We start from the raw sequence: 27,561 nt of genomic DNA, 5'->3' as shown, positions 1-27,561 counted from the left end.
TTTGTTTTGTTTTGTTTTGTTTTGTTTTGTTTTGTTTTGTTTTGTTTCGCCAGCTGCACACTCCCAGGCCTTACACGCTTACCAGTAAGAGGGGAATTTTATTCAAACAGCCTCCTTCTGAGTCCTGGAGGCCAGCCAAGGGGTATGCACATAGGCCCCACAGGTTTGGTGTGCACTTACCTGGGGCTGGGGGAGGGGACAGTTTCTGTTTGGGGGTTGTTTGTGTTTGATTTCACAGGCAGGGAAAGTCCCTGAGCCAGGTGAGGTGGGTGGGACCCAATCACCAGAGTTGCCAGGGGAATCCCAAGCGCTGGGGGGGCCCATCACCCCCCACATCGCTCAGGTGTGCAAGGAGAAAGGAGATTGTATCAGGGACAGGGTGAGCTGAATCAGGGGTATGAGTCCAATGCCTCTAGGCAGCCCGCCTTCTTTTGGGGGGCTTCCACTGTAAGCCTGGGTGCAGGACTTACGATCAGGGGGTCTCAGGGGACCTCACATGGAGATCAAGGGCTGGCAGGACGACCCTGGGTCTCTTAGGGAAGGAAGTCTCCTTCCGGCCATTCCCTGCCCCCTGGAGCCTTTCTGGCATCAGTGTCTCTGCTCTCTCCTACCCTCTTCTTGGGGGCCTCCCTCCCATCCGGGGAATTTTTAGGGCTCCTCTTCTGGTCACAGTGCAGATTTGCGTCGTGCCACTGTTATGGGTAGGTCTGCCCAGTGCGCTTGTATCTGTCACTGCCTACTAGATGCCCACTGAGGCCCCGACCTGGCACATCCCAGGCACGAGTGAATACTACTGAAGTAGCCTTCAGTGGGTGGGCTATGGCACAGGTTTCATGGAAAGAGCCCCCTCCAGGACCTGGACTTGGGTCTCTGCTCCATCCATCCCTCTACCCTAAGATTAATTGGGCAGTCTTCCTTAGCCTATAAACTTCATAGCAGAAAGCCACATGCAGCGCTCTTTTTTAAAACTCTATTTGGGGTGTTTAAGCCTCTACTTCCCTTCCACCAACCCCCCAACCTTAAGTAGGAGCGAGATAAGGTTGGTGGGGAGAGGGGCCCAGACCCCTTTACTTCTCCCGGCTATATAGGGTCACAGGGTTCTTTTAGGGCTCTATATCAATCTCCATCAACTGAAGACTCCGCTAGAAGGCTCCTCCACGCCGCTGCGCCCCAAAGCGTTTCTCTTCCGTCTGTCCGCTCCAAACCGACAAACCATCTCTGGTCTCTGATCTCTCCAAACTGCTTCATGCCACACGCCAACACCAAACTCCACACAGAACGACATACATGCCACCTCCTCTCGGCTTTTTCGGCTCTCATATTCATACCCTCAGAGTCCTAGACCACACCCCTCTCCGTCCTGCACAATGAAGGCCGTTACTAGCTGGCAAAGATCACACCACGCATGTGACAGTTAACAGGTGTGGACAATCTATCGCCCAACTAAAATCCCACACTTGGGATTAAAACAAAAGCATAGTTCTATAACATACAAGGAAACCAAAACTTCCATTTACAGGCTTCAACTTCCTTCCAGGCAAAGCGTGGTGGCTGTAAAGATGTGGGGAAAGAAGCCTCTTGTGTGTCCCAGTGCAGGGCCACTGGAACAGCTCCAGGACTGCCAGCAGCCCCATTCAGGGCTTTTGCTGAGGTACTCTGGGAGGCTGTGGCCAGGGACACGGTGAGCCACTGAATCATGGTTTGGGTCTAGGAGGGGCAGTGTGCTGAGAAAATGGAGCCGGGACCCCAAGGTCCCACAGGCATTGGAAGGAAGCCCGCTGGGACTGCTTTCCAGGAGGAAGGCCCACAAGCATCACTGGCAGCCCTGGCGCACACCTTTAATCACAGTGCTCGGGAGGCAGAGGCTGGTGGAGCTCTGTGAGTTCGAGGCCAGCCAGGCCTCCATATCAAGCTCCAGTGAAGGCTACATAGGAAAACCCTGGACAAGGGAAATGTCCAGGACCATCACTTATGGAGAGCTGTGACCTATGACCTGAGGTGAGTCAAAGACACAATTTAGTGTCTTGTTTTCTCACTGGTGAACCGGGAGTCAAGAGTATTCATGTCACTTCACAGTGTTATAAAAAAAAAAAAAAAAAAAAGTAAACGGGCTGTGGAGAACACTTCAAGTCTTAGAGTACCAAGTATGAAGTTTGTACGAGTTATGGCAGGGACCTACCTTCCTGTTAGCTTCCCCACTTGCCTCCTAGAACAGCCGAGGGCTGGGCTCTGTGGTCTGACCTGCTGCCTGGATTCTTTTGCTTTTTAACTCTGTGGAGTGTGTGTGTGTGTGTGTGTGTGTGTGTGTGTGTGTGTACATGCCACATACAGGTATGGAGGTGAGGGGACCACTCTTGGGAGCTGGCTCTTTTTCCTCCACCATGTTGGCTCTGAGGATGACATCCTGGTCTTCAGACTGGGCAGCTCTGCGCCATCTCATGGGCCTTTATTCCCTGATCCATCTCCCTGGCCCTGCCTGAATTTGCTTTTAGAGAAAGATTGGAACAGTTACCCATTAGAAAATGAAAAACGAGTAAGGAGCTGGAAAAGAAGAAGAAGAAGAAGGAGAAGGAGAAGGAGAAGGAGAAGGAGAAGGAGAAGGAGAAGAAGAAGAAGAAGAAGAAGAAGAAGAAGAAGAAGAAGAAGAAGAAGAAGAAGAAGAAGAAGAAAAGAAACCTAGAAACATGTCTGGCATGCCGTGTATTTCAACAAATGTTCCTGCTATTGTTTCCAGCTCCTGGACCCGGAAGCGGAGCCTCGGAACGCTTCCTCAGACAGGGAGCCGCAGAACAAGCTAGGACCAGTTACGGGGTCACCTCCTCATGTTTACCTCTTGTGACCTGGATCCCCGTGACCGGATCCTTGTGATCAGCGAGCTTGACCCGGCTCCTGGGGGGTGCCAGGAAAGGCCTCTGCGAGGTGGATGGATAAATCAAGGTCACTTGTGGCCAAGGCAGCTGGAACCCAGGGCTCAGATCCCTGAGCCAACTGATTTCCTTGCAAGCGGCATGTGTGGTCCCAGCCAGTGTAGAACACTCTACAGAGTGGCTGTGGGCCGCACCACACCGGCTTGGTCCTGTAGCCCCTTCTTTTGGCAGCGCACGACCCAGGGAGCATTTATTTCTCTTGTGAGCTGCCACACTGGTGCCTGAAGCAACCTTCCAGCTTGCCCTTGCCCTTTTGATTTCACCCAGCAACCCCCTGAGCCTCCCCACCCAGCCCTTTCCCTGACTCCCGGCCGTGACGTGCCCCTCACGCTCCCTTGCACTGGCGTGGGCCGTTCCTGTCCTGAGATGCTGAGACTCTCCTGTGCCTGTGAGTCTCTCCCTCCCGGAAGCCCGGGTCCTCCCTCCGAGCTCCTCCAGCACTTAGGCAGGCTGAGCCGTTCACATGGACTCTGTCCTTGTCCCTAAGATGTTTGAGAGGGAAATCCTTGATTATTTCTGTGTGGTCTCCTTGTGTCCCTCGGGATCTGCTCAGGACTCTTCTGGGTCCCGGAAAGCTTGCCTACCATTGCAGTGGAGGTGGGCACGTGGAAAGGGGCCCTTGGCTTCCCCCCCCCCAGGGCCCCTGGCTGGCTGTGTTCCATGCGCACGGGTCTTGGTTTGCAAATACATTTTAGGTAGATGCCTTGAAGGAAACAGAGCAGGCACACGGTGTAGGCTGACAGGTAGGGACATCATTTTACAACAGCGGTCAAGCACCGCTGGAGCAGAGAAGGTCCTGAGGGACAAGCCAAGGATGCTTAGGTGGAATCTCTCTAATCAGGACTGAGGGTGCTGCTCTTGTTCTGTGGAGAATAGCAGAGGTGTGGGAAGGCTAGGGCAGCCTGACTGTTGGGGTGATGGGAGGAGACGGGTGGGGACTTGCTTCCCTGTGAGGCCCTTGCCAACCCTGAGCTCTGAGACTCTTTGAAAGGCTCTTGCTCAGAGTCAGGACCCATCAGCCACTTAATCCTCGTAAGGAGGATTGTACAAGGAAGGTGTTTCTATCCTCATTCCACGTGAGAGAAAAATGGGGCTCAGAGAAATTAAACATCCACCCAAGGTTGGTCACGCTGAGTCAGAGTAAAACTTGAAAGGGATCTACTGTCTGACCCGCATTCTAAAGGGTGTTTTCCAAGACCAATATGTTTACTTGCTAAGGTCCCCTCTCCTCTGTGACATCAGCCCTATATGGACAGCAGCAGGATCTGAAGCTGTTGCCTAGGCTAGACCCGCAGTGGACATGTGGGATGGGAGGCCCCACTCTCTGACCCGTGAGCCTGCAGGGCTGGGTGGTGGGCCATCCTGTCTCACTCGCCCACGGCTGAGCATGGTGGCCAGTGGATCGTCTCAGCCCTCTAACAGACACGGTCCTGTCATAGGGACTGTCGCGGTTCCCACTGATAGTCAACATGCTGGCTGCTGCAGGCTGGGGACGGCAGGCTACGGGCATGTCTAGGAGGAAAGCAGTGTTCTCTCGTGCTCTGCCGTCCAGGCCTTCCCCACCGGACACCATCCTCACAGCCGAGGGGTTCCCGGGGTCTGCGGAGCCCAGCTTGTATCCCACTCCCCCAGTTTAGGGAAGCAGCCTCTCCTTTAGCCAACGGCAGTGTGTCACAGCCGTGTTCGTAAGCATTTTTCCCCTTCACTGCCTCAGCAAGAGGCACAGAGCCCACCATCATAGAGGGCAGAACCCCAGGGCTCCCTGGGAAAGAATCCAGGGTGTGACCAGCCCTCCCGGGCCAGGAAACTGTTGGTTGTGTCCTTTTTGTTTTGTGGGTTTGTGTTGGTTGTTTTCAGTTGTTGTTTAGTCAGCTTGACACACACTAGGGTCTTTGGGAAAGAGAGAACCTCAGCTGAGGAAGCGCCTTCAATAGACTGGCCCGTGGGACATTTTCTTGGTTAATAGTTGATGTGTGAGGGCCACTGTGGGCAGCGTCACTGCTGGGCAGGCGATGCTAGGTTGAATAAGAAAGCAGGCTGAGAGAGCAAGAGAGTAGGCCAGTAAGCAGCGCTCCTCCACCGCCCCTGCTTCGGTTCCTGCCTCCAGGTTCCTGTCCAGACTTCCCTTCGTGGTAGACTATAAACTATAAGCTGAAATAAACCCTTTCCTCCCTGAGTCGCTTTTGGTCATGGTGTTTTATCTCAGCAATAGAAAACAAAGTAGGGCAGAAACGGAGGCCTGGGGTCCATTACAACACACCAGGGCAAAGCCACTCAACTCAGAGGCTGAGAGTGAGGTCTGGGGAGAGAAAGGCTGGGTTCAGACACCCCACGGTCCGTCTGAGGACTCCCCTGCGGGAAGACCTATCCCAGCTGGCTCCCCTGATGCATCATATCCCCACAGTTCCACAGGGTGAGAACCACAGAGCACTTGGCCCAGACTTTCACAGCTAACATGTTGAAGACCTTGAACTTGAAACGGGTTTGCCTCTCAGTGTCTAGGCTACTGGTTCTCTGCTTAATTCTTCTTCCACCAAAGATCCTTTACTCTCTGGCTTTTCTTCAAGGTCCCAGCCGGTCTGCCCCTTCCTCCCTAGCTCTGCTCGGCCACCCTAGACACATCTCAAAGGCAGGAACCCCATCTGCCTATGGGCCGCTGTGGGCCGCCTCACACAGACAGCAGAATCTGGGACCTAATGCATGCTCCATGGGTTGCTGAATGGACTGTGCTGTAATGGGGCCTCCATCCTTCTAACCTGATCCCAGCGGTCAGCAGGGTGAGTTTGGAGATCCCAGTTATTGTAGAAGGGCAACTTGAGTGAGCGTTGCGCTATAAAGGTGAACAGGGGACAAGCAGCGGATTATAAATGTACCGTTTGTTTATTTTTCATTAACAAGACTGTTCCACTTCTTGCCATCAAGTAGAGCTCCGGAGAAGGCTGTGTTAATTTGCATAATAATTCTAGAGATCCTCACAGGGAAGGGCATAGAAATAGCATGTGGGTGGACCAGAGCAGCTCTGAGGGGCTGGAGCAGCTCTGAGGGACTGGAGTAGAAAAAGGTACAGAGGGAGCCAAAGAGAACTCATCTCCTGAGTGAGGAAAAGCTGGTGACAAGGATGGAGACACATGGGCTTGAGTCATTGTTTTGGCCAAAGATCACAAGGCATTCAAGCAAAAGTCCCAATGTAAAATGCATGCCTCCTCAGCTCTAGCCTCACTCTGAGCACGCTGCTCAGCCTACCTGTGGCATCTATGGGAACCGGACTCGGCAGCCATTGCCACCTCTGTGGGTAGGCATCGCTAGGGTGCACGGGACCAGTCTTCCACAGCATGGCAGGGGCTGAAATAACCTCACTAGCTGAAGCTTCGGCTCTTACCCAGTTCCTGGAGGCGGAGCCGGAGTTGTTTAGAGAGGGTCTTCGCCTGGGGTCAATTTAGGAGAGAGGAGGCCCTGCACAGACACTAGACTTCCTAGTAATGAGCGTCCGAGAAACTAAGCGCCGCCCTTCTTTGTACCCCGAGTTGGTGAAGAACAGAATGAGTCTGTTGTGTTCACACCGCAACTGGTGACCCCCCCAGCTATCCAAGCTCACAAGAAACACATGTAGGAGCCTGCTTTCCTGTGGCAGAATAGCCTTAAAATTAGCGTAACAGATCACTCCAGTGTCCAGAGCCTTTAACCTCGCACATTTTGCTTGGAGCCTTGTGAGGAGCAGGGCGGAGCAGTGATCCCTGGAAAACGGGGGCTCAGAGAGGAATGTGATGTGCCCACAGTCACCAACAAGTCGACAAGCTCCACCCTGCTCTGCCTCGGGTCCCCCGGATACTCTCTACCTACTCACAGTAGCATCAGGACCACAATGGCGATGACCATAAGGACTCCAGCCAGGATGCAGAGGCCCAGGAAGACGATGTCACTGGTGTCCTGGGCCACCATGGTCCCTGAGCCCTCCAGGACCTCTGTCTCATCTCCTGGTGGCGCCTCCTGAAGATGCTCAGCAGTGGCAGCGTAGGGCCCAAGCCACTCGGAGCCTGACAGCAGGTGGGCAGACGCCTCCTTGCGCCTTGGCTCACAGCGCACCTCGTACTCATGGATATCCTCGTGCCCGGCAGCAGAGAAGTCGATGTACAGCACGCTGACGATCACAGAGGTGTTGTTTCTTCTCTGTGGGGTCACAGACACCCGCTCAGTCCCCAGGAGGCTCAGGCGCTCCCGTTCCTCCAAGTGGGAACGTAGGCCTGATTCCGTAGCATAGCCAAGCGTTTCTTGACACTCTGAGGCAGAGTGCTTCTCTATCAAAGGGGCAGCAAGTTGTCTCAGTGGGTAAAGGCACCGGCCACCAAACCTGACAACCTGAATTTGGTCACTGAAACCCAAACAGTGGAAGGAAAAAAACTAACTCCCACACGTTGTCCTCTGATCAAGACATACACGTACATACAATCTCTTTCTCTCTCTCTCTCTCTCTCTCTCTCTCTCTCTCTCTCTCTCTCACGTAATTTAAACTAATTATAAAAGGGGCACTGTCCCTTTGTTCCCCTCGAGGGGCATCAGACTTGATGGGCCAATGTTTGCTCTGGCCTCAAGGGGCTGGGATGGATGAAAGGTAGAAACAGTGAAAACACTTGGGGTGGGAGCTATGACTTAGGGGCAGAGCACTTGACTGGCATGTGTGAGGCCCCAGGTTCAATCCCCAGTAGCAGCAAAAGACAAAACAAAAACAAACAAAAAACCTAGCAAGCATGGAATTGAGATGGTACTGGCAATACTTAAGCCACGTGTGGTGGTCTATGCCTATAATGCCAGCGGTTAAGGGAGGAAGAACAAGGTCATTTTTAATTTCATGGTAAATCTGGGGCCAGCCCAGACTACCTGAGACCATGTCTCAGAAACAAAAACTATCTACTATCTAAGGCCATTTAATGAATGAATGTATCAATTCATTTAATTTCACAATAACTCTCTTGGTGCCATTAATATTCCCATGTTTTAGAGAAGGAAACGGCCTAGAGGTTAAAGCCTTTGTCTGAGATCACACAGCACACCAGCAGCAGAGGTTATATTCTTACCCTGACCTGCCCAACTCTTCCCTGTACCATGACACCTCACTCAAATCAAACAGTAGCAGGTCAGTTCCTGCCCCAAGACGGCTAAACTCAGAGGCAATCCATCTGCCCCAGAGAGAGGCCAAGAAACAAGTCCCTGCTTCTGTTTGTCAGCTTTGTTTCTGTTGTGTGCTTCCTGGGGGCTGGGGGAGGGGCACAACTTTCTCCTGGTGACATATGAAACAGGGGTCCCTACTGTTGAGGCACTGGTCACCCACGGCCACCACCCTAGATGACCTGCCCACTCTAGGTTCGGGAAGGGCCTCTGAAAAACACAGTGTGAGGGGCCTGGCACACTGTGGCTCTTCGCCTCCGGAAAATCAGGGGTCAAGTTGACCTGTGTGAGGCGTGTAGGCCAGCACCTGAAGTGGGGCTTTTTAGAGAAGTGAGTCGAGGCTACTTGCCACACGTATGCCAACTCCACAGCAGACACGGCAGGGCCCAGGCTGCCCAAACAGCCCCGCCCAGGGCTGCCACTCCTGAGAAGGGTGTCTGAAATGTGAAGCTGCCTAAATTGGAGGAAATAAATGTGTGCGAGCAGTTGAGCACTCCCATGAGGTAAGACCAAGTGAAGGTTTGAGCGAGAGTCATGTCAGTTTCATAGAGTAGGTGGCCTTCTCCAAGCTGGGGCTTCTGAAAGGCCCGGATCCCACATCTCCAAACAGGCCTCCGCATCTGTCCCTCACTCATCCTGCTCCCCACTTTAGAGATTTGGGGACAGAATCAGGACCCGGGACAAAGCAAGGCGGGAGCTGTGACTGGAGGGGAACCAAGGAGAGGGTGGCCATCTACACAGTGAGGAGTGGAATAAGACGTGTGCAGTAGAGGTGGGAGCGTGGGGGCTTGGAAAGGAGGAAAAACCCTATGAGACCAGAAGGCTGGGAGTTAGGAGGTTAAGGCCCAGTGTTCCCAGAGAGGTGCAGAAAGGTCAGCCTCCATGTGGCTATTGCTCCTGGTCACTTGCGCTTCAGTGACAGCAGCTCGTTCAGAAGCTGGGCCTCGAGGCTGAGGATGGTATTGCCTATGTTATAGTGCCTGGACTTGGTTCCTTCCGAGTGGTCCATGGCCCTATGATCTGGGGCGCGGTGGGGTTCTGAAACTGAGAATTCCTTGGCTCTAGCACCTCACGATTTCATTTCTGGGACTCTCTGTGGGTGAGAAGCATGAGTGGCCATGTGTTCATGTGTGTGAGGGTCTACGTGTGTGGATATGCACGCACGTGAGTGTTTGGAGGCCACAGGTCAACCCTAGATACGCTCCTCAAAAGCCACCCACCTTGTTTTCTGAGACAAGGTCTCTCCCTGGGACCTGGGACTCAGATTAGGTTAGACTGGCTGGCCAGCGAGCTTCAGAAATAAGCCTGTCTTTACCTCCCCTGTGTCGCTCTGGCTGGTCTGGCCTGGAACTCACTATGTAGACCAGGCTGGCTTCAGAATCACAGACAGCCACTGGCCCTCGGTCTCCCAAGTACTGGGATTAAAGGCGTGCAACCCACCCAGATATTTAACCTTTTAATCTGCTTTCTGGATGAACATGCGTCTGGGGATGGAACTCACGTCCTCACGCTTTCGCAGCCAGTGCTTCATGGACTGAGCCATCTACCCCGCCCTCTGGAACCCTGTCTCCTTCAACCTTGAATGTGGTTTCATCCCAAGAAAATCCCTAGGGGCCTCCGGGCATGGAGCAAGGCGAGTACAGATTATCTTGGCAGCCAAACACCCCTCGGCCTCCTCCTCCTGTTTAACGGACAATGGCTGCCCAGAGGCCGGGAAGGTAGAGCAGAGAGAGCTGCAGGAGTCAGAAGCAAATGGCAGGGCATGGGACACTGGGCAAGCCAGGCTGCAAACCTCCAGGTTTCAGAGCTAGGCACTCTAACTGGGGGACACCTCTTTCCTTCCCTCCCTAGAGCCTCTCCTACATCCTCCTAAGGATGCAATTTAGGGTGCTGGGGCACTTACCTAGGGCTCCCTCAGGCCCCTTCCACCCACCCAACCCCCAGTCAGGGCCCACAGCCTCCAGAGTCCAAAGATGGTAGAGAAATCTCATTTGTAAGCTCCTCGGCCTTTGGAGGGAGGCGGATCCTTAAACGAAAGGCTCATTTGTTTGTGGAGCCCAGACATGTATAGTGGGGTCATCAGGTTGGGGAGAGTGGGCAAGAAAAGCACAGGGGGATGGCTGTGAGTATTAGAGGAATCGGGGGGGGGTGTTTTATTCCTCTGAGGGATTCTCAGACAAAAGGAGGGGCAGGGGGACAGTTAGGGCTGCTCACCACAAAGGTCTTTTGAAAGGGTGCCAGGAAGCCTGCATCCAAATCTGTGTGTTCCACCAGAGCCGGATGGGGGGGGGGGGAACTGAGGACAGCAAGTGCCCTTCAGTAAGGCTCAGGGACCACCTCTTGTACCTCCCCTCCCCTCCCCTGTCCCTACCTGAGACTCTGTACCACAGGTGTCAAAGCGGGCCTGGATCCGGAAGTTGCTCCCGACCTCCTGGGCTGCACAGGTCCGGCTGCCCAGGTAGACCTTGGTCCGCTCCAGTGGGGCCAGTGCCTGGGCGGAGATGAGGATCTGGAAGTCTGTGCGGGAACAGCTCACGTTCACGGGCACCACTGAAACAGGAGGGAGGAGCATGAGACCTCAAGGCTGCAGTCAGACCCATCACCCCAAAGGCTCCTGGAAGGACGGTGGTCATGGAACAGAAGCCCAGGGCAGGGAAGGGGCTTCTGACGTCAGGGGACTCGGGATATTGTCCGAGCATTGCTCTACTGGGCCCCTGTGTCTGTGAGCTGTCCCTCGATGGCGGGCACACCGCAAGCCACTTCAGTTTTGAAAACAAGTCTCCGAGAGGCCACGCTGCTTGTTGTGTCTGGGTAGGGATTTCAGACTTGGGTGGGGTCAGGGCCAGGATCTGCTAGTTAGCAGTCTGCTCATGGCAGCCTGTCAGCTCCCAGCATGCTCTATGCCGTGCCAGAGTGCGGCTGTCCGTGGTGGCTAGGGCTGCAGGAACAAGGGTGCAGGCAGGGGTACGCGAGGCAGAGGCAGGTGGGGGTTGGTAGCTAGCCGGGAGGGAGAAGGAGACCCGGCAGGCAGAGGCCTGGATCCCTCAGCCCTCTCCGGGAAACATCTCAGACATATTTCAACCTCGGGTGTCTGGGCGGGCGGGGATTTATGGGCCCGCTGTCTCCCGAGATGATCTTGGTGGCAGTGAACTGTGCGTCACCCCTGATTGATGCTGAGGCTGCCCTCCCTGCCGAGAGGCTGCCTTGAGCCGGGGCCCCATCTGGTGCCGAGTACCCTGTCTGACCCTGTGCTCCCTCGGGGACCCGTGAGGGGGGCACAGAAGGTCCTGGAAAAGGAGCCGGGGTAATAGCCGCCCACACCCTCGTCTCCTGAGATGCTGCTGTGAGAAGAGGCCGTCTGGGTCCCTTAAGCACTGCCTGGGCTGGGCCTGAGACTCAGGCTCTTGGAGGACCGATGGACCCTGAGGACCTTTCAACCCGAGTCTCTGCTGTCCAGGTGGGAAAACCAGGATCCGGAGATCAAAAAGGGACGCTTCAGGTCAGCGGGCAGGACCCAGATGACACCTGGCCTCACAACATTGTCCTTGTCCAGGAAGAATCAAAGGAGTCACAGCTTTCCTTCCCACAGGGCCAGGGCCAGAGGGTCTCTCTGGGCTATCAGCTTGCAGCAGCTCTTTCCTGCCCCACTGGCAGGGTCCCCTAACTCCTCTGCTGCTGGGTAAGAGGGAAAAGGGTCCTTTCACTGCTGAACAGGCCTGGGCTCACTGGTCTTGGACAACCGAGACCGTGTTACCAAAGTTAGAAAAGCCTCAACACCGGCTCCCCCAGCCACGTCTGCAGCGAAATCACGGCCATGTGACTGACTTGAAAGCAAAGTGACCCAGGACAAAGCACTGACAGTGCTTTGGAAATGCCTTGGCTCTCTAGATAACAGGATTTTTTTTTTGTTGTTGTTGTTGTTGCTGGCACCCCGCCTCTCCTCTCCCAGCCTTGAATCGTGGACATGAGGCCTGGGTTTTGGGGTAGTCATGTTGCAAACACAGGTCTGAGTATCCCAGAGGCATCAATAGGAAACTCTGAGTCCCTGGCCCACAATGGTGGCCTGACTAACATACAGCTGGGTGAGGACATGCGCGCCTCCTTTGTCCAGTCAGCACTTCTGAATGGCATCTCAGCGTTCTGCCTATCGCTTCACACTGAAGAATTAGGAATCATGGGCTCAGAAGCTATGAGAAGAGGGTCCCACAGCAGCAGACATAACTGAGGGCCACACGGGAGCAGCCTCAAAGGTCCTCAGGTAGGAGGCTGAATAGAGCAGAGAGGAGGCGGGGGAGGGTTTGAGTCCCAATGAACCCAGGGAGGAGGCCGCACTGCACGCCAGCACCCACGCCCTCAGCCTGGCTGACCTCCAATGTAGGCCACAGAGAAGCCCCTGCCGGAGGTGCTTCCGTCCGTGTGCAGGAGGAGCAGGAGCTGGTTGTGCCTCGAGGTGACAGGCGGTGGCAGGCGATGTCCACACCACTTCCCCAGCAGCTGGGCCTCCTCGCTGGCCCCATCAAAGGCTGCCAGATGGTCAAAGTCGCAGGTTCTGGTCAGGCTGTTGGGCTCCTCCAAGCCCAGGTCCAGGACAAACACCTTGACCCGGTAGCCGGGGGGCAGGCGGATGGTCCAGTGGCAGCGGATGTTGTTGGGGTAGGAGCCAGGGTACTGCGGGCTGGAGAAGTTTCCACGCACAGCCGTGAACACCTCCTGGCATTCTCCTGGCAGGGAGGAGTGAGCGTCACACACAAAATAAGTGACAAATCAATAAAATCCGGCTCTCCAGCCTGAGGGTTCCCTGGGAGGAAGTGGGGCCTATTAGAAGAAACTTGGCTTGTGGGGGAAAATGCCCTCAAAATGGGCACACAGCCTCGGTCCCTTCCCTTTTCTGTCTCGGCTTCCTGGCTGTCATGAAGGTGCAGCTTTTCTTCCACCCTTTGCTCTGCCTCACCACAGGCCCGCAGACCCCAGGCTGACACTACCTGGACCTCTGACACTGTGAGCCAAGGTGAGCCTTTCCTCTGTGCCTCACACATCCTCGTCTATCTCAGGTATAGAAAGCTGGCGCTCTGCCTACTGAGGGCCTCGCTCTCAGCTGCCAGCCCTCTGCCTTCAGTGCCTCTGCACATACTGTTCGTGCCCCTCGGCTGACTTCTGCAAGGCTCTGCTCAACCCCTCCTCCAGGAAGGCCCCTGTGATTCCACCTGTTAGCACAGTAGCTCATTGCTGTGCTACCGTCTTTCTTGGTGGATTCTCTGAAGTGCACCCATTACATGAGAACACAGTACATTCCAGGCCTGGGACAGGGAGCTAGCTCACCATCAGGCAGGGAGACGAACAAAAATGGCAGGTGCTAGATGAGAATGTGAGGGAGTTCTGTAAGGCAGTGGCTCTCACCCTTCCTGGGGCTGCGACCCCTTAACCCAGTTCCTCATGCTGTGGTGACCCCCAAGCATGAAATTATTCCATTGCTACTTCAGAACTGTGATTTCGCTACTGTTATGAATTGTAATGTAAATGTCTGATGTGCAGGACATCCGATATACAACCCCCGTGGAAGGGCCGCTCAACCCCACTCAGGGGTCACGACCCCCGGGTTGAGAAGCATCGCCCTAAGGCCGTTGGAAGGGGCTGACCCACATCTGAGCAAAGCAGAAGGTCTTACAGAGGACTTGGCCAGCTTAGGTCTCGGTGTCGGCCCGGGAGAGTGTGCTAGATCATTCTAGACACGGCGCAGAAAATCCCAGCCCCGAGGACGCAAGCGAGGGTTCACAGAATCCCCAAACAAAGCAGCAGGCGGGAGACGGCAGGCACCAGACACGGGTGACGGCCATCACCTTGGCCCCTCCTACCTGAGAAGTAGTGGGCCTTGAAGCCCCGGCCTCCGATGTTGAAGTCAGACTTGAAGACCACCTGCAGCTCATGGCCCAGGGACACAAGGGTGGGCGGTCGGGTTCGCCCACAGTAGTGGTGCCCGTGGGCAGGGCCAGGCGCCCCAAGCACAGCCACGTAGTCATAGGCGCATTCGTCGCTGCCCTCGACCTGGAAGTCCACGAACTCCAGCTTGACGGCGGCAGGCCCCGAGGCTCGGATCAGCCAGTGGCATTCCGCATTGTTGGGGTAGTTGTTGGGGTACTCGGGGCTGCTGAGGACCCCTGACAGGCCCGTCAGGACACCGCCGCATACGTCTGCAAGGGAACCCACTTGAGCTGACCTCTTCCCTGGGGAACCAGATGCCCAAGACGCTGCTCCACAAACACCCACACATGGTGGGCGCAGATCTGCACTCCCACCCAGGTGGCACCCACCTTTTACAGTGAGAGCTCAAGGAACTTACTTGTCTAGGCCTGAGCTCACCCAGGTAGGCCCAGAGACAAAGACCAGAGTGCAAGGGGTTTGTTTGGAGGTCCAGAGTCCCCAGGCAGAAGGAAGGGGGTGATGAGATGGTAAAGTGTGCTAAAGGGAGCTGCTGAACCCCACTAGGGAATGCTGAGGCTGGAATGAAGCATACACCCCAGGGTGTGCTAGATAGAAAACTAACTATGTGGTGATTTGGGAAAAAAAAATGGCTCCCACAGGCTCATGTATTTGAATGCTTTGTCTCAAGTTTGGTGGAATTGTTTGGGAAGGATTAGGAGGTGTGGCCTTGTTGGAGGAGGCGTGTCACTTTGGGCAGGTTTTGAGGTTTCAAAAGGCCATGCCATTCCCAGTTGGCTAACTCTGCCTCAACCTCGTAGATCAAGAGGTAAGCTCTCAGCTGCTGCTCCAGCGCCATGCCAGCCTGCCTGCTGCCATGCTCCCAACCATGGGGGTCTCGGACTCTAACCCTCTGCAACTGTGAAACCCCAAATCAAACATTTCCCTTTATAAGTTGTCTAGCCATGGTGTTCTGTCACAGCAGTAGAAAAAGAGACACCCACAAAGCCCTCAAACAGAGGCGTGGAGATTGGCAGGACCACAAGGAAGTGGCGAGAAGCAGGTCGCCCAGCTAGCAGACCGAACTGGAACCCAGAAGATGAGCTGCAATCGTGTGGCCAGAGCGTGGCACCGGGCAGCTGAGTACTCGGCTTCCTGTCCCAGGACCACCTTCTCAGCCGTGCCGTCACGGGATCACAGGTGATCACACTCCCTCTCTGGGCTTCAGATCGACTGTGAAGTGAGAAGGTGGTCGGAGATCGTCCGTGATAGCCCATCAATGAATATCAGCAATCTGAGCAAAGGGGCTTCGCACTTCATTCTTATGCTGCATTTCCAATGTGCACGCGCGTGCGCGTGCATTTGAGTGCCCGAATGTGCATGTCTGTGTGCAAGTGCACGGGAGAGACAGAGAGAGAATGTGTGTGTCTTCAGACATGTGTGGATGTCTGCGCCCATGCGGCTGCATGTGTGTTGGGAAGTTGGAAGAGGACATAAAGTATCCTGCCCTATCACCCCCTGCTTTGACCCTTGCTGACCGTGTCTCTCCCTGAACCTGAAGCTTGATAATTTTCAGCTAGGTTAGGAAGCCAGCACGTGGTAGTGTCCGGGTCCCGGATGTGCCCGGCTATTCCTGGTATCTCATGTGGATGCTGGGGCTCCAACAGCTACTTACTCACAGAGCAATCACCCAACTATCTTTATATATATATATATATATATATATATATATTGCTTAAAAAAGAACCCAGTTACACATCCTATACATAAAAATTTAGCCCAGTGGGGTCAGTATTCACTGTTTTTTGGTGACTGGCTTTTCACAGGCGGATGTTGGAAACGTGAGCCTGGGCCCGGGCTGTTTAGTGTGTGCTGAGCAGGCGTGTAAGGACCCGAATTTCACTCTCAGCACGCCCACGAAAGTCAGGCATGGTGGCTCAGACTTGTAATCTTAGGGCAGGGGAGGCAGAGGCAGGTTGATCTCTGGAGCCCACTGGCCAGCAGCCATTCTAGGCTAATTGGAGAGAGCCTTGGTCTCCGTGAGGTGGAGGGCTCCTGAGGGAGCAACAGTCGTGGCTGATTTCTGGTTTACACGCATGTGCACACGAATGTGAACTTGTGAAATAAATGCAGATCGTTAAAATCCTCCCTTTATCTTTTTAGACCTCAAAGACTAACGAGACAGCTCTGTCTGCTCTCAGCTATTCCGGCTTGTAAAAACGCTGGAAAGCATTGCACGTGATGTCAGGACTTTGATACCTTAAAGTTCTAGGACCCCCAGCCTAAGGCCCTCACGCTCTAGTCAGATCAGCCTGTTGCTCTTGTGTTTTCACACACCAGCCTGTGCTTCTGAATTCAGCATGGGCTGCTGAGTCCTAGGCTTGCCAGGGGCGGGTCTGTGGACAGGGCCGTTTGTGGCTGTCCTGTTTGAGCTGACACCGAGGCATATGATCTTGTCCTGGGGAGAAAGGAGGACTTTGGAGCCTGTGCCCGGGAGCTCAAAGACAGGATGGAGGAGACAAGGAGAAAGGTGAAGAGCAGGGCCAGGGCTCCCCCTCATGAGGTGGGGTGACAGGCCTGCTTGGAGAAGTCAGGGATTAAGGGGCACTGGTAAGAGATGTGTGCAGAAAACGAACAGCCCTGAAAGAGGAGGAACCACAGGTTCCTCTTGCCCCCTGATTCCCCTGGACCCGGGCAGGGGAAGGAGGCGGAAGCCACAGAATTTCAACAGCAAGAACAGCCAGGATGCTCCTGTGGCCTGATGCCATACCAAGGGAGAAGGGCAAAGGCAGAGAGCCCTGCAGGCCTCCTTCCGGGGAACAGCATCCTGCCTGGGGGAGCTGGCAGTCATGGAGGAAGCAGGGAAGTGTCATGAGGGCAGCAGGGAGGTCCTGAGTGTGAAGGAAGCCACCTCTGTCCCCATAGGCTGTGCTAAATCAGAGTCACCCTGACTGCCTACCCGAAGAGGCTGCCTGCTCACCTCCCCTCTGCCCTGCTTCCCTCCCTCCTACCCTCTCCCCTCTTATCTCCCCTCCCCCCCATAGCTGGGGCCAGCCTTTTGGCCAGCACCTTCCGGACCTTTCTGGTAGCCTGCGGAGAAGCCCCGGCTGGCCACATGCTTGTCTGAGTGGAAGACGACAGACATGACGTGCCAGGAGGAGGTGAAGGGCGGTGGCGGCACCTGGCCACAGAACCTGCCCAGCAGATTGCCCTGGTCTCCAGAGGCCCCGTTGTAGATCTCCAGGAAGTCAAAGCCGCAGGTGTCGTGGTACTCCAGGTCGAAGGCGTGGAAGGTGAGCAGCACGGAGGAGCCCTCGGCCACCACGATCAGCCAGCTGCACTCGGTGTTGTAGGGATACAGGCCCGGGAAGTTGGGGCTGGAGAAGTTTCCGGACGGTGCTGAGAGCACGCCGCCACACTTGACCCCTGAGGCAAGAGAAAGGGATGGCTCAGAGTCGCCTCCAGGGTCCTGGATACACGCGCAAGCATTCACACCTCTCTCAGATGCTGGGGAAGCGGTTTTCACAGCACTCGACGGATATTGTCTGAGCACCGGCTGGCACTCTGGGAGGACAGCAGGGACAGCTCTCAGCACGTATGCTCAGGTGGGAAGACAATTACACAGACACACTGTGGAGCAGACAGGAGAGTGACGAGCTCTGGGGAGAACAATGGAGAAGTGAGACCAGGCGTGGTGGCACACACCCTTAACCCCAGCCTTAGGAAGGCAGGGGCCGGCAGATCTCTGCGAGTTCAAGAACAGCCTGGTCTGTGTAGTAAGCTTCAGGCCAGCCAAGGCCAGAGAGAGAAACTCCGTCTCAAAAATAAACAAACATTAAGTAAGGAAATAAAAAAATAATTTTTTAAAGATTTATTTATTATTTATACATTATTTTGCCTGCATTTGCAGGCCAGTAGAGGGCACCAGATCTCACTATAGATGGTTGTGAGCCACTATGTGGTTGCTGGGAATTGAACTCTGGACCTTTGGAAGAGCGGCCAGTGCTCTTAACCTCTGAACCATCTCTCCAGCCCCAATAATAAATAATTTGAGAGGAAACAGTAAAAGGAAGTTAGAAAACCAGATTTGAGAGCCTTTAATGGAACACTAGATTAGGCAGCGTGGTGAAGGTCCATTCTATCGCCAAGGGAAAGGCTAACTGGAGAGAAGACCTCGGTGGTTTTCTGTGGAGCTCACTCAACGGTGTTAAGCTTTTGAAAAACAGATAACTTTTGTTTTGGTCTTTAAGACAGGGTGTCGCTGGGCAGCCTCAGACCAGCCTCAAATTTGTAATTCTATTGCCCCAGGGTCTCAAATGCTGAGCTTACAGGTGTGTGCCAGGACACCTGGTTCAAATGTTTGAAAAACATAATCAAAAAGATGCGAGTCTGGTATAGTGGCAAGTGTTCAGGAGGCTGAGGTACAGGGACCGTAGGATTGTAAGTCTCAGGCAAGCCTGAGCTACATAGAATGACCATGATTCAAAACAACAACAACCACAGTAGCAGCAGCAGGCTGACAGAGCCAGGAGGGAGACGAGGAGGATCAGTGTGGAGTGATCAGGATGTGTTGTGTATGTGTTTGAAAACGCCAAAGAACACACTTAATAAATAAAAAATGAGGCAAGGGGGAACTTTATACAGTAAAATGCTATACAATTTGAACTGTGTATATCATCACTTACAGAGTAAATTTTTTTTTTTTTTTTTTTTTTTGAGGTAAAGTCTTAGCTAGATAGTCCAGCTTAGCCTTGAACTGCAGATCCTCTTGCCTCAGCCTTCTGGATGTTAGGATAACAGGGGTGTGTGTGTGTGTGTGTGTGTGTGTGTGTGTGTGTGTGTATGAACTCCTGGACTCAAGTCATCCCTCTGCCTCAGCCTCCCTCGTGTCTAGCATATAGACCTGTACCACTGTTCCCTTCATTAAGAAGGAAACAAACACATGCATGTTTGTTTGTTTTGAGCCAGAGTTTTTTCATTTTCTGCGTAGCCCTGGCTGGCCTGGAGCTCACTTTGTAGACCAGCCTGGCCTCAGAATTACTTGGATCCTCGTGCACTGGTTCCTGAGGGCTAGGATTACAAGCATGGACCACTGTACCCAGCTACAGGAGTGTGTGTGTGTGTGTGTCTGTGTGTGTGTGTTTGCACATGAGTGTATGCGGAGGCCAAAACCTAACGTTAGATGTTATCCCCCAGATGTTTTCCATCTTGTGTTTTGAGACAAGGTCTGTCATTGGCCTGGAGCTCACCAAGTAGGCTAGGCTGCCCGGCCCATGCCTCGGGGATCTGCTCTTCCCCCTTCCCAGCCCCGGGATTACAAACATGTGGCATATTCCGTGGCTTCTGGATCTCGAACTCAGGTCCTCCTGCTTGCACGGAAAGCACTTTACCAACTGAGCTACACCACCACCACCCCGCCCCCAGCTAACAGAGGAACGGTCTTTAGGGGAGTTTAAAAGCTTAATTTTGAGGCTGGAGAGCTGGCTCCGTGGTTAAGGGCATTTGCGACTCTTGCAGAGGACCCAGGGTTGATCCCCACACCCACACGGCGGCTCACAACTGTCGCTCCAGCTCCAGGGACCCAGCACCTTCTTCTGGCCTCCCTTGGTTGCAGGCATGCTAAGGGTACACAGGCGTACATGCGGGCAAAATGCTCACATGCAGAAAACAAAAATAAGCATTTAAAACACAAACGTTATTTATTGCTATGCGTTCACGCGTGCGTGCATCACGGGGGTGTGGGGGAGGTGCCGTAGCATTTATGTGGAAGTTCGGACAGCCATGTGGGCTCTAGGGACCAAACTCAGGTCACCAAACTCTTGGCAGATGCTTTTACTTGCCGAGCCATCCCACTGGCCCCACAAAGCGACATTGCTCTGCTTCTTCAAGATTTCTTTTTGTCTTAAGCTACGTGTGTTCACGTGTGTCTGTATGGGAGTGTGTGCGTGAGTGTTGGATGCCCCTCAAACTAGAGTAACAAGGTCTGGTGGGCACTTGCTGATATGGGTACCGGGACCAGAACCTGAGCTCAGCTGGAAGTGCCGTCAGGGCTGAGCCTTCTTGCCAGCCCCAGGAGCATGCTTTCTCTTTCTTTCTTTCTTTCTTTCTTTCTTTCTTTCTTTCTTTCTTTCTTTCTTTCTTTCTTTCTTTCTTTCTTTCTTCTTGTTTGTTTTGTTTTATTTTGAGACAAGGTCTCTCTGTGTAGCCTTGGCTGTCCTGGAAGTCACTCTGAAGACAAGGCTGGCCTTGAACGCATAGAGATCCACTGGTCTCTGCCTCCTTAGTGCTGGAATTAAATGGTGCCGCCAGCACCTGGCTTAGGAACATTCTTTTAAAAATAATAATAATTTTTATTATTTATTTAGTTTTATGTACATTGGTGTGAGATTGTCAGATACCCTGGAACTGGAGTCACAGACAGTTGTGAGCTGCCGTGTGGGTGCTGGGAATCGAACCCAGGTCCTCTGGAAGAGCAGCCAGTGCTCACAACTGAGCCATCTCTCCAGCCCCTTAGGAACATTCTTAATAACACCGTTGAGGCTCCATTTGACCAAGTCAAGAAGGAAGAAACTTCAGTGAGACAAACAATCCTAGTACTTCGACAATGAATGGCAAGGGACATAGCTGAAGCAAAGATCAGCCAAACTCAACTCTTGGATCTCTTTTTGGACTTTAATTTGTGTTATTGATTTCCCTTTGCAAACAAGAAAACTGAGCCCCAGACGGGAAAGTTACCCGTAGCTGACATCTATTGCCCAGTACCCTCTCTCCTAACTCGGGGAGACCCCAGTGGTCCTCCTGTTTCAGACATGGCTTTGGCTCCTGTGGAGAGGGAAAGTGTTCCAGGCCAGGCTGCAGCACTTCTCAGAATGTCTGGCTGAGGGTCTCTTCCTTCTTAGTCCTAGGCTGGGGGAGGGAGCATTGGGGGTCCAGGTTCAGGACTGTGAAAAATATCCACAGATGGTAAAAGCCATGTGGGAAGGAAAAAAAAATGGCCCTGGGCCAAGAGCTGGCTCCAGGCTCAGCTCCACCTCTGTTACAGAGCCTCGAAGCCATCTTGCCTACGTGTAGACAGCTTGGGTCCTGTTACTTGCAGCCAAAGGAGTCCTCAAGTACACACTTGAGTAGAGTCCCTGAGAGGACATAGCACGCCGCAGCTCTGTGCTGATTTGGGTTTGGACTGAGCCTCCAGGCCAGGCCAGCTCACAGAGGGGGTGGGGCTGAGGAGAGTCAGGCAAGCCAGGAGAATGGGGTGCTACCCTCGTCCTCACTGAGTGCTACAGGTGCCTGCCGGGGAGACAGAGGCAGCGCAAGGGCCGTGCGTGGGGGCCGGGTCATATGACTTGCTCCCTGTCTGGACAGGCTGGTGCCAGGAACGGTGCCTGATTCATGAATCACGTAGCCTAAAGGCAAGAAGGTAGAGGGACCCTTTCTCCAGTGTCCACGCTTGCCCTTCCCCCAGTGCCAACCACAGGACGGGAAAAACCACGTGAGTGTCAGAGTGGAACTCCTGTGGCCTTGGTGGCCCTGGCCACCAGCACAAGTGGACATCTTGCCTATCAAGCTCCAGCCAGGCATGCTAGCCCTCAGGGTCATGCCAAAACCACCCTAGAGGAGCCCTAGAGGTTAGGACCAAACCCCAACTTTCTCCCACTACCCAGGCGTGGGCTGAAGCCCTGAGGCACTCAACCCAAATCTGCCAGCAACAGAGCGACTGGCAAGCTACCTCTTCCCTCTCGGCCCCTAGCTGAGCCTGAGGTAGACAGGTTATAGGGAGCTACTTGCTGACCCCCCCCCCCCACGTTCACGTGTTGCAGAATGGCAAAATGTTTTCACAAGCGTCACAGGCAGCATCTGTGGGGTCAGAGTGACACGAAGCCCCTAGGATCACAGCCTGGGGTGGAGGAGATTTGGGGGCCTGGGGAGGGGGCATCTGAGCCCAACAGAGAACGGGGGGGGGGGCTTTCGTCGAGGAAGTGGCATGACTTAGACTTGAAGGGTAAACAAAAGAGAAGAGGGGACTGACTGGGTGGCTCAGTGGACAAAGGCTCCTGTCACCAAGCCTGCGCACATGAACTTAATCCCCAGCACACACGGTAGACGGAGAGAACCAACTCCCACGGTTGACCACGGCCCCTGTGCGCACACCCTCTCCAGACATGGTGCATGCAAGTGAAAAAGTATCTCAAAGAGAAACAGGGTTCTTCTAAGAGACTCCCAGGCAGAGAGACGGTGGGGCAAGGCGTTCTCAGAAAGAGCGCGGTTCCCAGCGAGGATACAGACCCATCGGAGCCAGCACACCAGGGGCACCGTGGCACAGTGAGGAACCTGGCACCGCTGGCTGCTGGTGTGTGGGAAGTGCAGCAGGCCCTCAGAACAGAGGGCCCTTCCCAGAGAGCCTTCCACACCTCAGAGCCCGGGGCCTTCCTGTGCCACAGCTGTGTGGCTCTGTACCGAGGCCCTCGAGCCCCGAACGTCTTCATCAGCAGAAGGGGGCCAGCCTCGGCTGGGACTTCAGTGCTCTTCCGTTTGTGAAGCAGACAGCGGGCCTCGCTCAGTGCTGTCCTCCATTTCCCAGGAGCAAGTACACCCTCTGCTCAGCCAGCTCCCCAGAAGGGCTCCTGCCCTCTGGCTTAGGCTCCCTGAGCCCCTGGACCCCCTGCCCCCTCCTCCATTCCTCTGGGTTGCGAGGTGCCGGATCACCTACCTTCCATGGCTCGGGTCCCAGGACCCGAGCCCAGCAGTGCCGCCACCAGCAGTAGGCAGGGGCCCAGCCCAGCTACCATCTCCTCACCAGGGCGCTCCCCCTACCGAGGCTGAGTTCAGGGGTCAGGAGCCGGGGGTCTGAGAGGGGAAAGAGAGGTGAGGCTGGAAGGGCCTCCAAGTAACTGCCGCTGTGAATAATTCATCGGGCCCTTGCATTAGTAAGCCGATCCCAGGTGCTTCCTTCACTCCTCACTGAGGTGACGGATCTGGTGTCGCTGGGTTGACACGTACTGAGAAGAACCGCAATGGCCACCCTGTGTCAGGAAGGGGGAGCAGGTTTGGACCTGGAAGAAAATGGGGCCAGTAGAGAAAAGACCTAAGTTCTAGGGCCAGATCTAGCCCACAGCCTCCAGCTGTCTGGGTGACCTTAAACAGGTCATTTCGCTCCTGTGGGGCTCCTGCCTGATCCAACCAGCACAGCCACTGAGCCCAGCCTCTCAGTGCCTGTCAGTGGGGGTAGGAGGCGCGGGGGGGAATGAGCTCACAGGTGCAGTTAGCATTCAGAACATGCTGAAGCGCTCAGAGCGTGCTCCTGTCTTTCTCCATCCTCCAATGTGAAAGCTCAGCTCGGAGGGGCGAGGAGGAGCTTGTGGAGAGCTTTCCAAGGAAGATGAGAGGAATCCTTTCCAAGGAAGAACTCGTCAGGAATAGCAGGGTCAGCAGGGTCGGCCCTCCAGGTTTCTGCTGTGAGTCCTCTTGTGTGACAGACATGGACCACTGTCTGTAGTGTGGTCAGGACAGCAAATGTGCCTTCCCTGGCCCCGGAGCCTCATCTGCACATTGCTGTGTCCAGGCCCTGAGCTGGGGCTTCGGGAGCGCCCTCTCTGTTTTTCTCTTTTTTGTATGCTTGCCCAACCCCTGCCACAACTCCCCCCACCCCCACAAACAGACAAATGTGTCGAGGGGCCAGAGATCAACCTTGAGTGCTGTTCCCTAGGAACCGTCCACTTCGGTTTTGAAACAGATCCCGCTGCTTCTACCCCCGAAGTGCCAGAATAACAACTGTGAGACAGCACTTGGTTTTTGTCCATTTGTTTTTAATGGGTGCTATTGATTGGACTCAGATCCTTGTGTGTGTGTGTGTGTGTGTGTGTGTGTGTGTGTGTGTGTGTGAATCACTTTACCATATCTCTCTGTCCCTCCGCCACGTATTCCTAATTGCCGTCTCTGCAGGGCCTGCACTAGACACGGTATTGGAAAGTGATGGGACTGATGCCCACCCTCCCGGTAGGGGCAGAGTCTGGGCTCTGGTTTCAGACTGACTGAAGTCAGTCCTGGCTGCCCTACTGCCCGGCTGAGGGGGTCTGTGAAAGTGAGACACTCTCTCGGAGGCCCAGCTTCCTCCACAGAAAGAGGTGGCTGCGGCCTGCTGTCCTCCGGCAGGATTAAACGAGACCTGTCTCACCAGCCTGGCTCACTACACCACAACAAGTATGCTTTTTATCTACCCAAGATGAGCCCAGCTGTCCATCTGGCAGGGCGCATGTCGTCTCTGGCCCATCCTTTTGTTGGGCCGTCCCCAGGGGGCCCTTGGCTGCTGGCAGAGGAGGCCACCTGGAAGGTGTTCAGCAAAGGGCATCTGGAATGGTCAGACCGGAGAGACTGGCTTATCCTCGGATCTGGAGGGCAAAGAAAGGAACGTTCTGGGCAGGCTGGGAAGTAGAGCTTTTCATCAAGCACCTACCGTCCGAATGAGGGGAGCCGGGCGGTGGCAGTGCACAGCTTTAATCCCAGCACTCAGGAGATAGAGGCAGGCAGGCCTCTCTGAGTTCTAGGACAGCCAGAGCTACACAGAGAAACTGTCAGAAAATGATGGTGATGGTGGTGGTGGTGGTGGTGGTGGTGTGTATAAGTGAGGGGTGGGGCAGGGTGAGGGTGGAGCATGGTGCTGTGTCTTCTGGTGGTTCTCTTGCACGCCTCCTCTCAGCCAGCACGGCACACAGTAGGTTCCACAGTTGACAGGAGAGCGAGCTGAAAGCTCCACGCTGTGTCAGGCTGCTGAAGTGGGTTCAACCACAAGAAGACCCTAGAGTGAGCAGTCTGTCTGAGGAGCAATCCCAGGAGTGAGGGGAGGACAGGGTGAGAAAGCGGCTCCACGGCCCCTGCTTCAGTTCTGCCTCCAGGTCTCTTGCCTTGGGCTCTTGCCTTGACTACGCTTCACGATGGATGATGGACAGTAAGCTGTGAGCTGGATCCAACTCTTTCCTCCCCAGGCTGCTTTTGGTCATGAAGGTTATCACAGCCACAGAGACCTAACTAAGACACTGTCTTTGCCCTGTGCCCCGTCTCACAAATCCTATCTGCTCAGCAGCTGTCTATGGCCTGGACCATCCCAAGGCCCACAGCCAGCAAGAGCCCTTTTCCCTCTGGACCCATGTTTGCCTGGGCCAAAGGCTGTGCTCTTAAGCCTGCCTCCTACTCGGCCACAGGCTGTCGGCTCTGATAAACGGCACATGTTTATTCCTTGGAGTTCTGGAGGCGAAGAGTCCAAAGCCAAGGTGTCTCCTAGTCCTGGCTGAGTCCCACCACCTGAGAGAGGTGAGAGTCTCTGGGGGTGGGCGGCGGGGTGGCTCTCTTTAATAAGGACACTAATCTCCAAAAGATTAGTCACTTCCCAAAGGCTAACATTCCCACTGCAGTCTTGGCCTAGGATTCTTAGCATGTGAATGCTGGAGACACAAACACACAAACCAATGTTCTTTCTCACAGCCCCATGGAGGGGAAAGGGGTGACTCAGCAGTAGAAATGCCTAGCGCGTGTGAAGTCCTTAGCTCGGTTTTTATTTTATAGATGTATTTAGTTATGTGCTTTCTGTATAATGGGTGTTTTGTCTGTATGTATATTTGCACGCCAGACGAGGGCATCAGGAACCACTGTACCACAGTTATACATTGTGTGAGTGCTGGGAGTTGAACTCAGGACCTCTGGAAGAGCAGCCAGAGCTCTTAATCACTAAGCCGTCCCTCCAGCGCCACCCCACCCCCATCCCCAGTTCAGTTTTTTTTTTTTTTTGTGCGCGTGTGTTTTTTTTTTTTTTTTTTTTTTTTTAATATAACATTTCAGGAGAAGAATTACCAGTTTCCAACTGTCTCTGACATGAACTCAGTAGCTGGCTCTTTGATCTCCCCCCCTCCGCCCGAGGGAGGAGCAGCCTTGCTAGGCCACGGAGGAGGACATTGCAGCCAGTCCTGAAGACACCTGATAAGCTAAGGTCAGATGGAAGGGAAGGAGGACGTCCCCTATCAGTGGACTGAGAGAGGGGCAGGGAGGAGATGTGGAGGGAGATTGGGAGGGAAAGAGGGAGGGGGCTACAGCTGAGATAAAAGTAAATAAACTCTAATTAATATAAAAATTAATAAAAAAAAGAAAAGTTAAAAAAAACTCAAGTGACAATATATGCTGGAGAGGATGTGGAGAAAGGGGAACCCTATTCCATTGCTGGTGGGAATATAAACTTGTACACCCTCTTTGGAAATCAATCCGGCGCTTTCTCAGACAATTAGGAATAGTGCTTCCTCAAGTACAGGTATCCCACTCCTCGGCCTATATCCAAAACATGCTCAAGTACACATCAAGGACATTTGCTCAACCATGTTTTTTGCAGCTTTATTCGTAATAGTCAGAACCTGGAAACAACCCAGATGTCCTTCAACTGAGGAATGGATACAGAAATTGTGGTACATTTACATAGTAGAATACTACTCAGCAATTAAAAATAAGGAAATCATGAAATTTGCAGGCAAATGGTGGGATCTAGAAAAGATCATTCAGAGTGAGGTATACCAGAGGCAGGAAGACACACATGGTATATACTCACTTATAAGTTTATATTAGACAAATAATATAGGATAAACGTACCAAAATCTGTATACCTAAAGAAGTTAAGCAAGAAAAGGACCCTAGGTAAAAAAAAAGGACCCTAGGTCTCACTCAGAAAGACAAACAGGATGAACATTGGAAGAAGGAGAAAACGGGAAACAGGACAGACACCTACCACTGAGGGCCTCTGAAAGACTCTACCCAGCAGTGTATCAAAGCAGATGCTGAGACTCATAACCAAACTTTGGGCAGAGTGCAGGAAATCTTATGAAAGAAGGGGGAGATAGAAAGACCTTGATGGGACAGGAGCTCCACAAGGAGAGCAACAGAACCAAAAAAATCTGGGCCCAGGGGTCTTTTCTGAGACTGATACTCTAACCAAGAACCATTCATAGGTATAACCTAGAGAACCCCTGCACAGATGAAGCCCATGGCAGCTCAGTGTCCAAGTGGGTTTCCTAGTAAGGAAAACAGGGACTGTCTCTGACATGAACTCAGTGGCTCACTGATCACCTCCCCCTGAGATGGGAGCAGCCTTACCAGGCCACAGAGGAAGACCTGATAAGCTGGGGTCAGATGGAAGGGGAGGAGGACCTTCCTGATCAATGGACTTGGAGAAGGGCATGGGAGGAGATGAGGGAGGGTTGGATTGGGAGGAAATGAATGGGGGTCTACAGCTGGGATACAAAATGAATAAACTGTAATTAATAAAAAAATTAAATTAAAAAAGTGAATAAATTATAATTAATAAAAAATGAATTAAAGGAAGAAAAATACATTAAAAAAAACTACTCTTATATCACACTGATGTATTATTTCTGACCTCTAAAGCAATGAGGCAATAAACATTTCTTGTTTAAAAAAAAAAAAAAAAAAAAGCATTACCAGTTTCCATTCACTGTTTGGTGACTGGGGCTCAGTTTTCTTTCTTCCATGAGCATTTATCGAGTGCCTTCTGTGTGCCAGGCCC

The 27,561-nt window shown here is 53.5% G+C and overlaps 1 protein-coding gene across 1 annotated transcript; it reads right to left on the bottom strand.

The window, feature by feature from the left end:
* Nucleotides 1-6,754: 6,754 nt before the first annotated feature.
* Nucleotides 6,755-22,792, bottom strand: Cdcp2 (CUB domain containing protein 2). The gene is made up of 6 exons (XM_055629050.1): nucleotides 22,714-22,792; nucleotides 17,085-17,432; nucleotides 13,943-14,278; nucleotides 12,458-12,811; nucleotides 10,462-10,640; nucleotides 6,755-7,094 (listed from the first exon to the last, which is right to left on the bottom strand). The coding sequence occupies exons 1-6, from the start codon at nucleotides 22,790-22,792 to the stop codon at nucleotides 6,768-6,770; spliced, it is 1,623 nt and encodes a 540-aa protein (XP_055485025.1). The 3' UTR covers nucleotides 6,755-6,767.
* Between the last annotated feature and the right edge of the window lie 4,769 nt (nucleotides 22,793-27,561).

This window comes from Psammomys obesus, unplaced genomic scaffold, assembly GCF_907164565.1.
Source record: "Psammomys obesus unplaced genomic scaffold, mPsaObe1.curated_primary_1811, whole genome shotgun sequence".
Taxonomy (NCBI): domain Eukaryota; kingdom Metazoa; phylum Chordata; class Mammalia; order Rodentia; family Muridae; genus Psammomys; species Psammomys obesus.
This window is presented reverse-complemented; position numbering and strand designations above follow the sequence as displayed.

Coding starts and splice junctions, on each gene's coding strand:
- Cdcp2 (XM_055629050.1), bottom strand. CDS start 22,792: ATGGTAGCTGGGCTGGGCCCCTGCCTACTGCTGGTGGCGGCACTGCTG. Junction 17,433..22,713: donor TGGGACCCGAGCCATGGAAG/GTAGGTGATCCG, acceptor CTCTTGCCTCAG/GGGTCAAGTGTGGCGGCGTG. Junction 12,812..13,942: donor CAAGGCCCACTACTTCTCAG/GTAGGAGGGGCC, acceptor CCTCCCTGCCAG/GAGAATGCCAGGAGGTGTTC.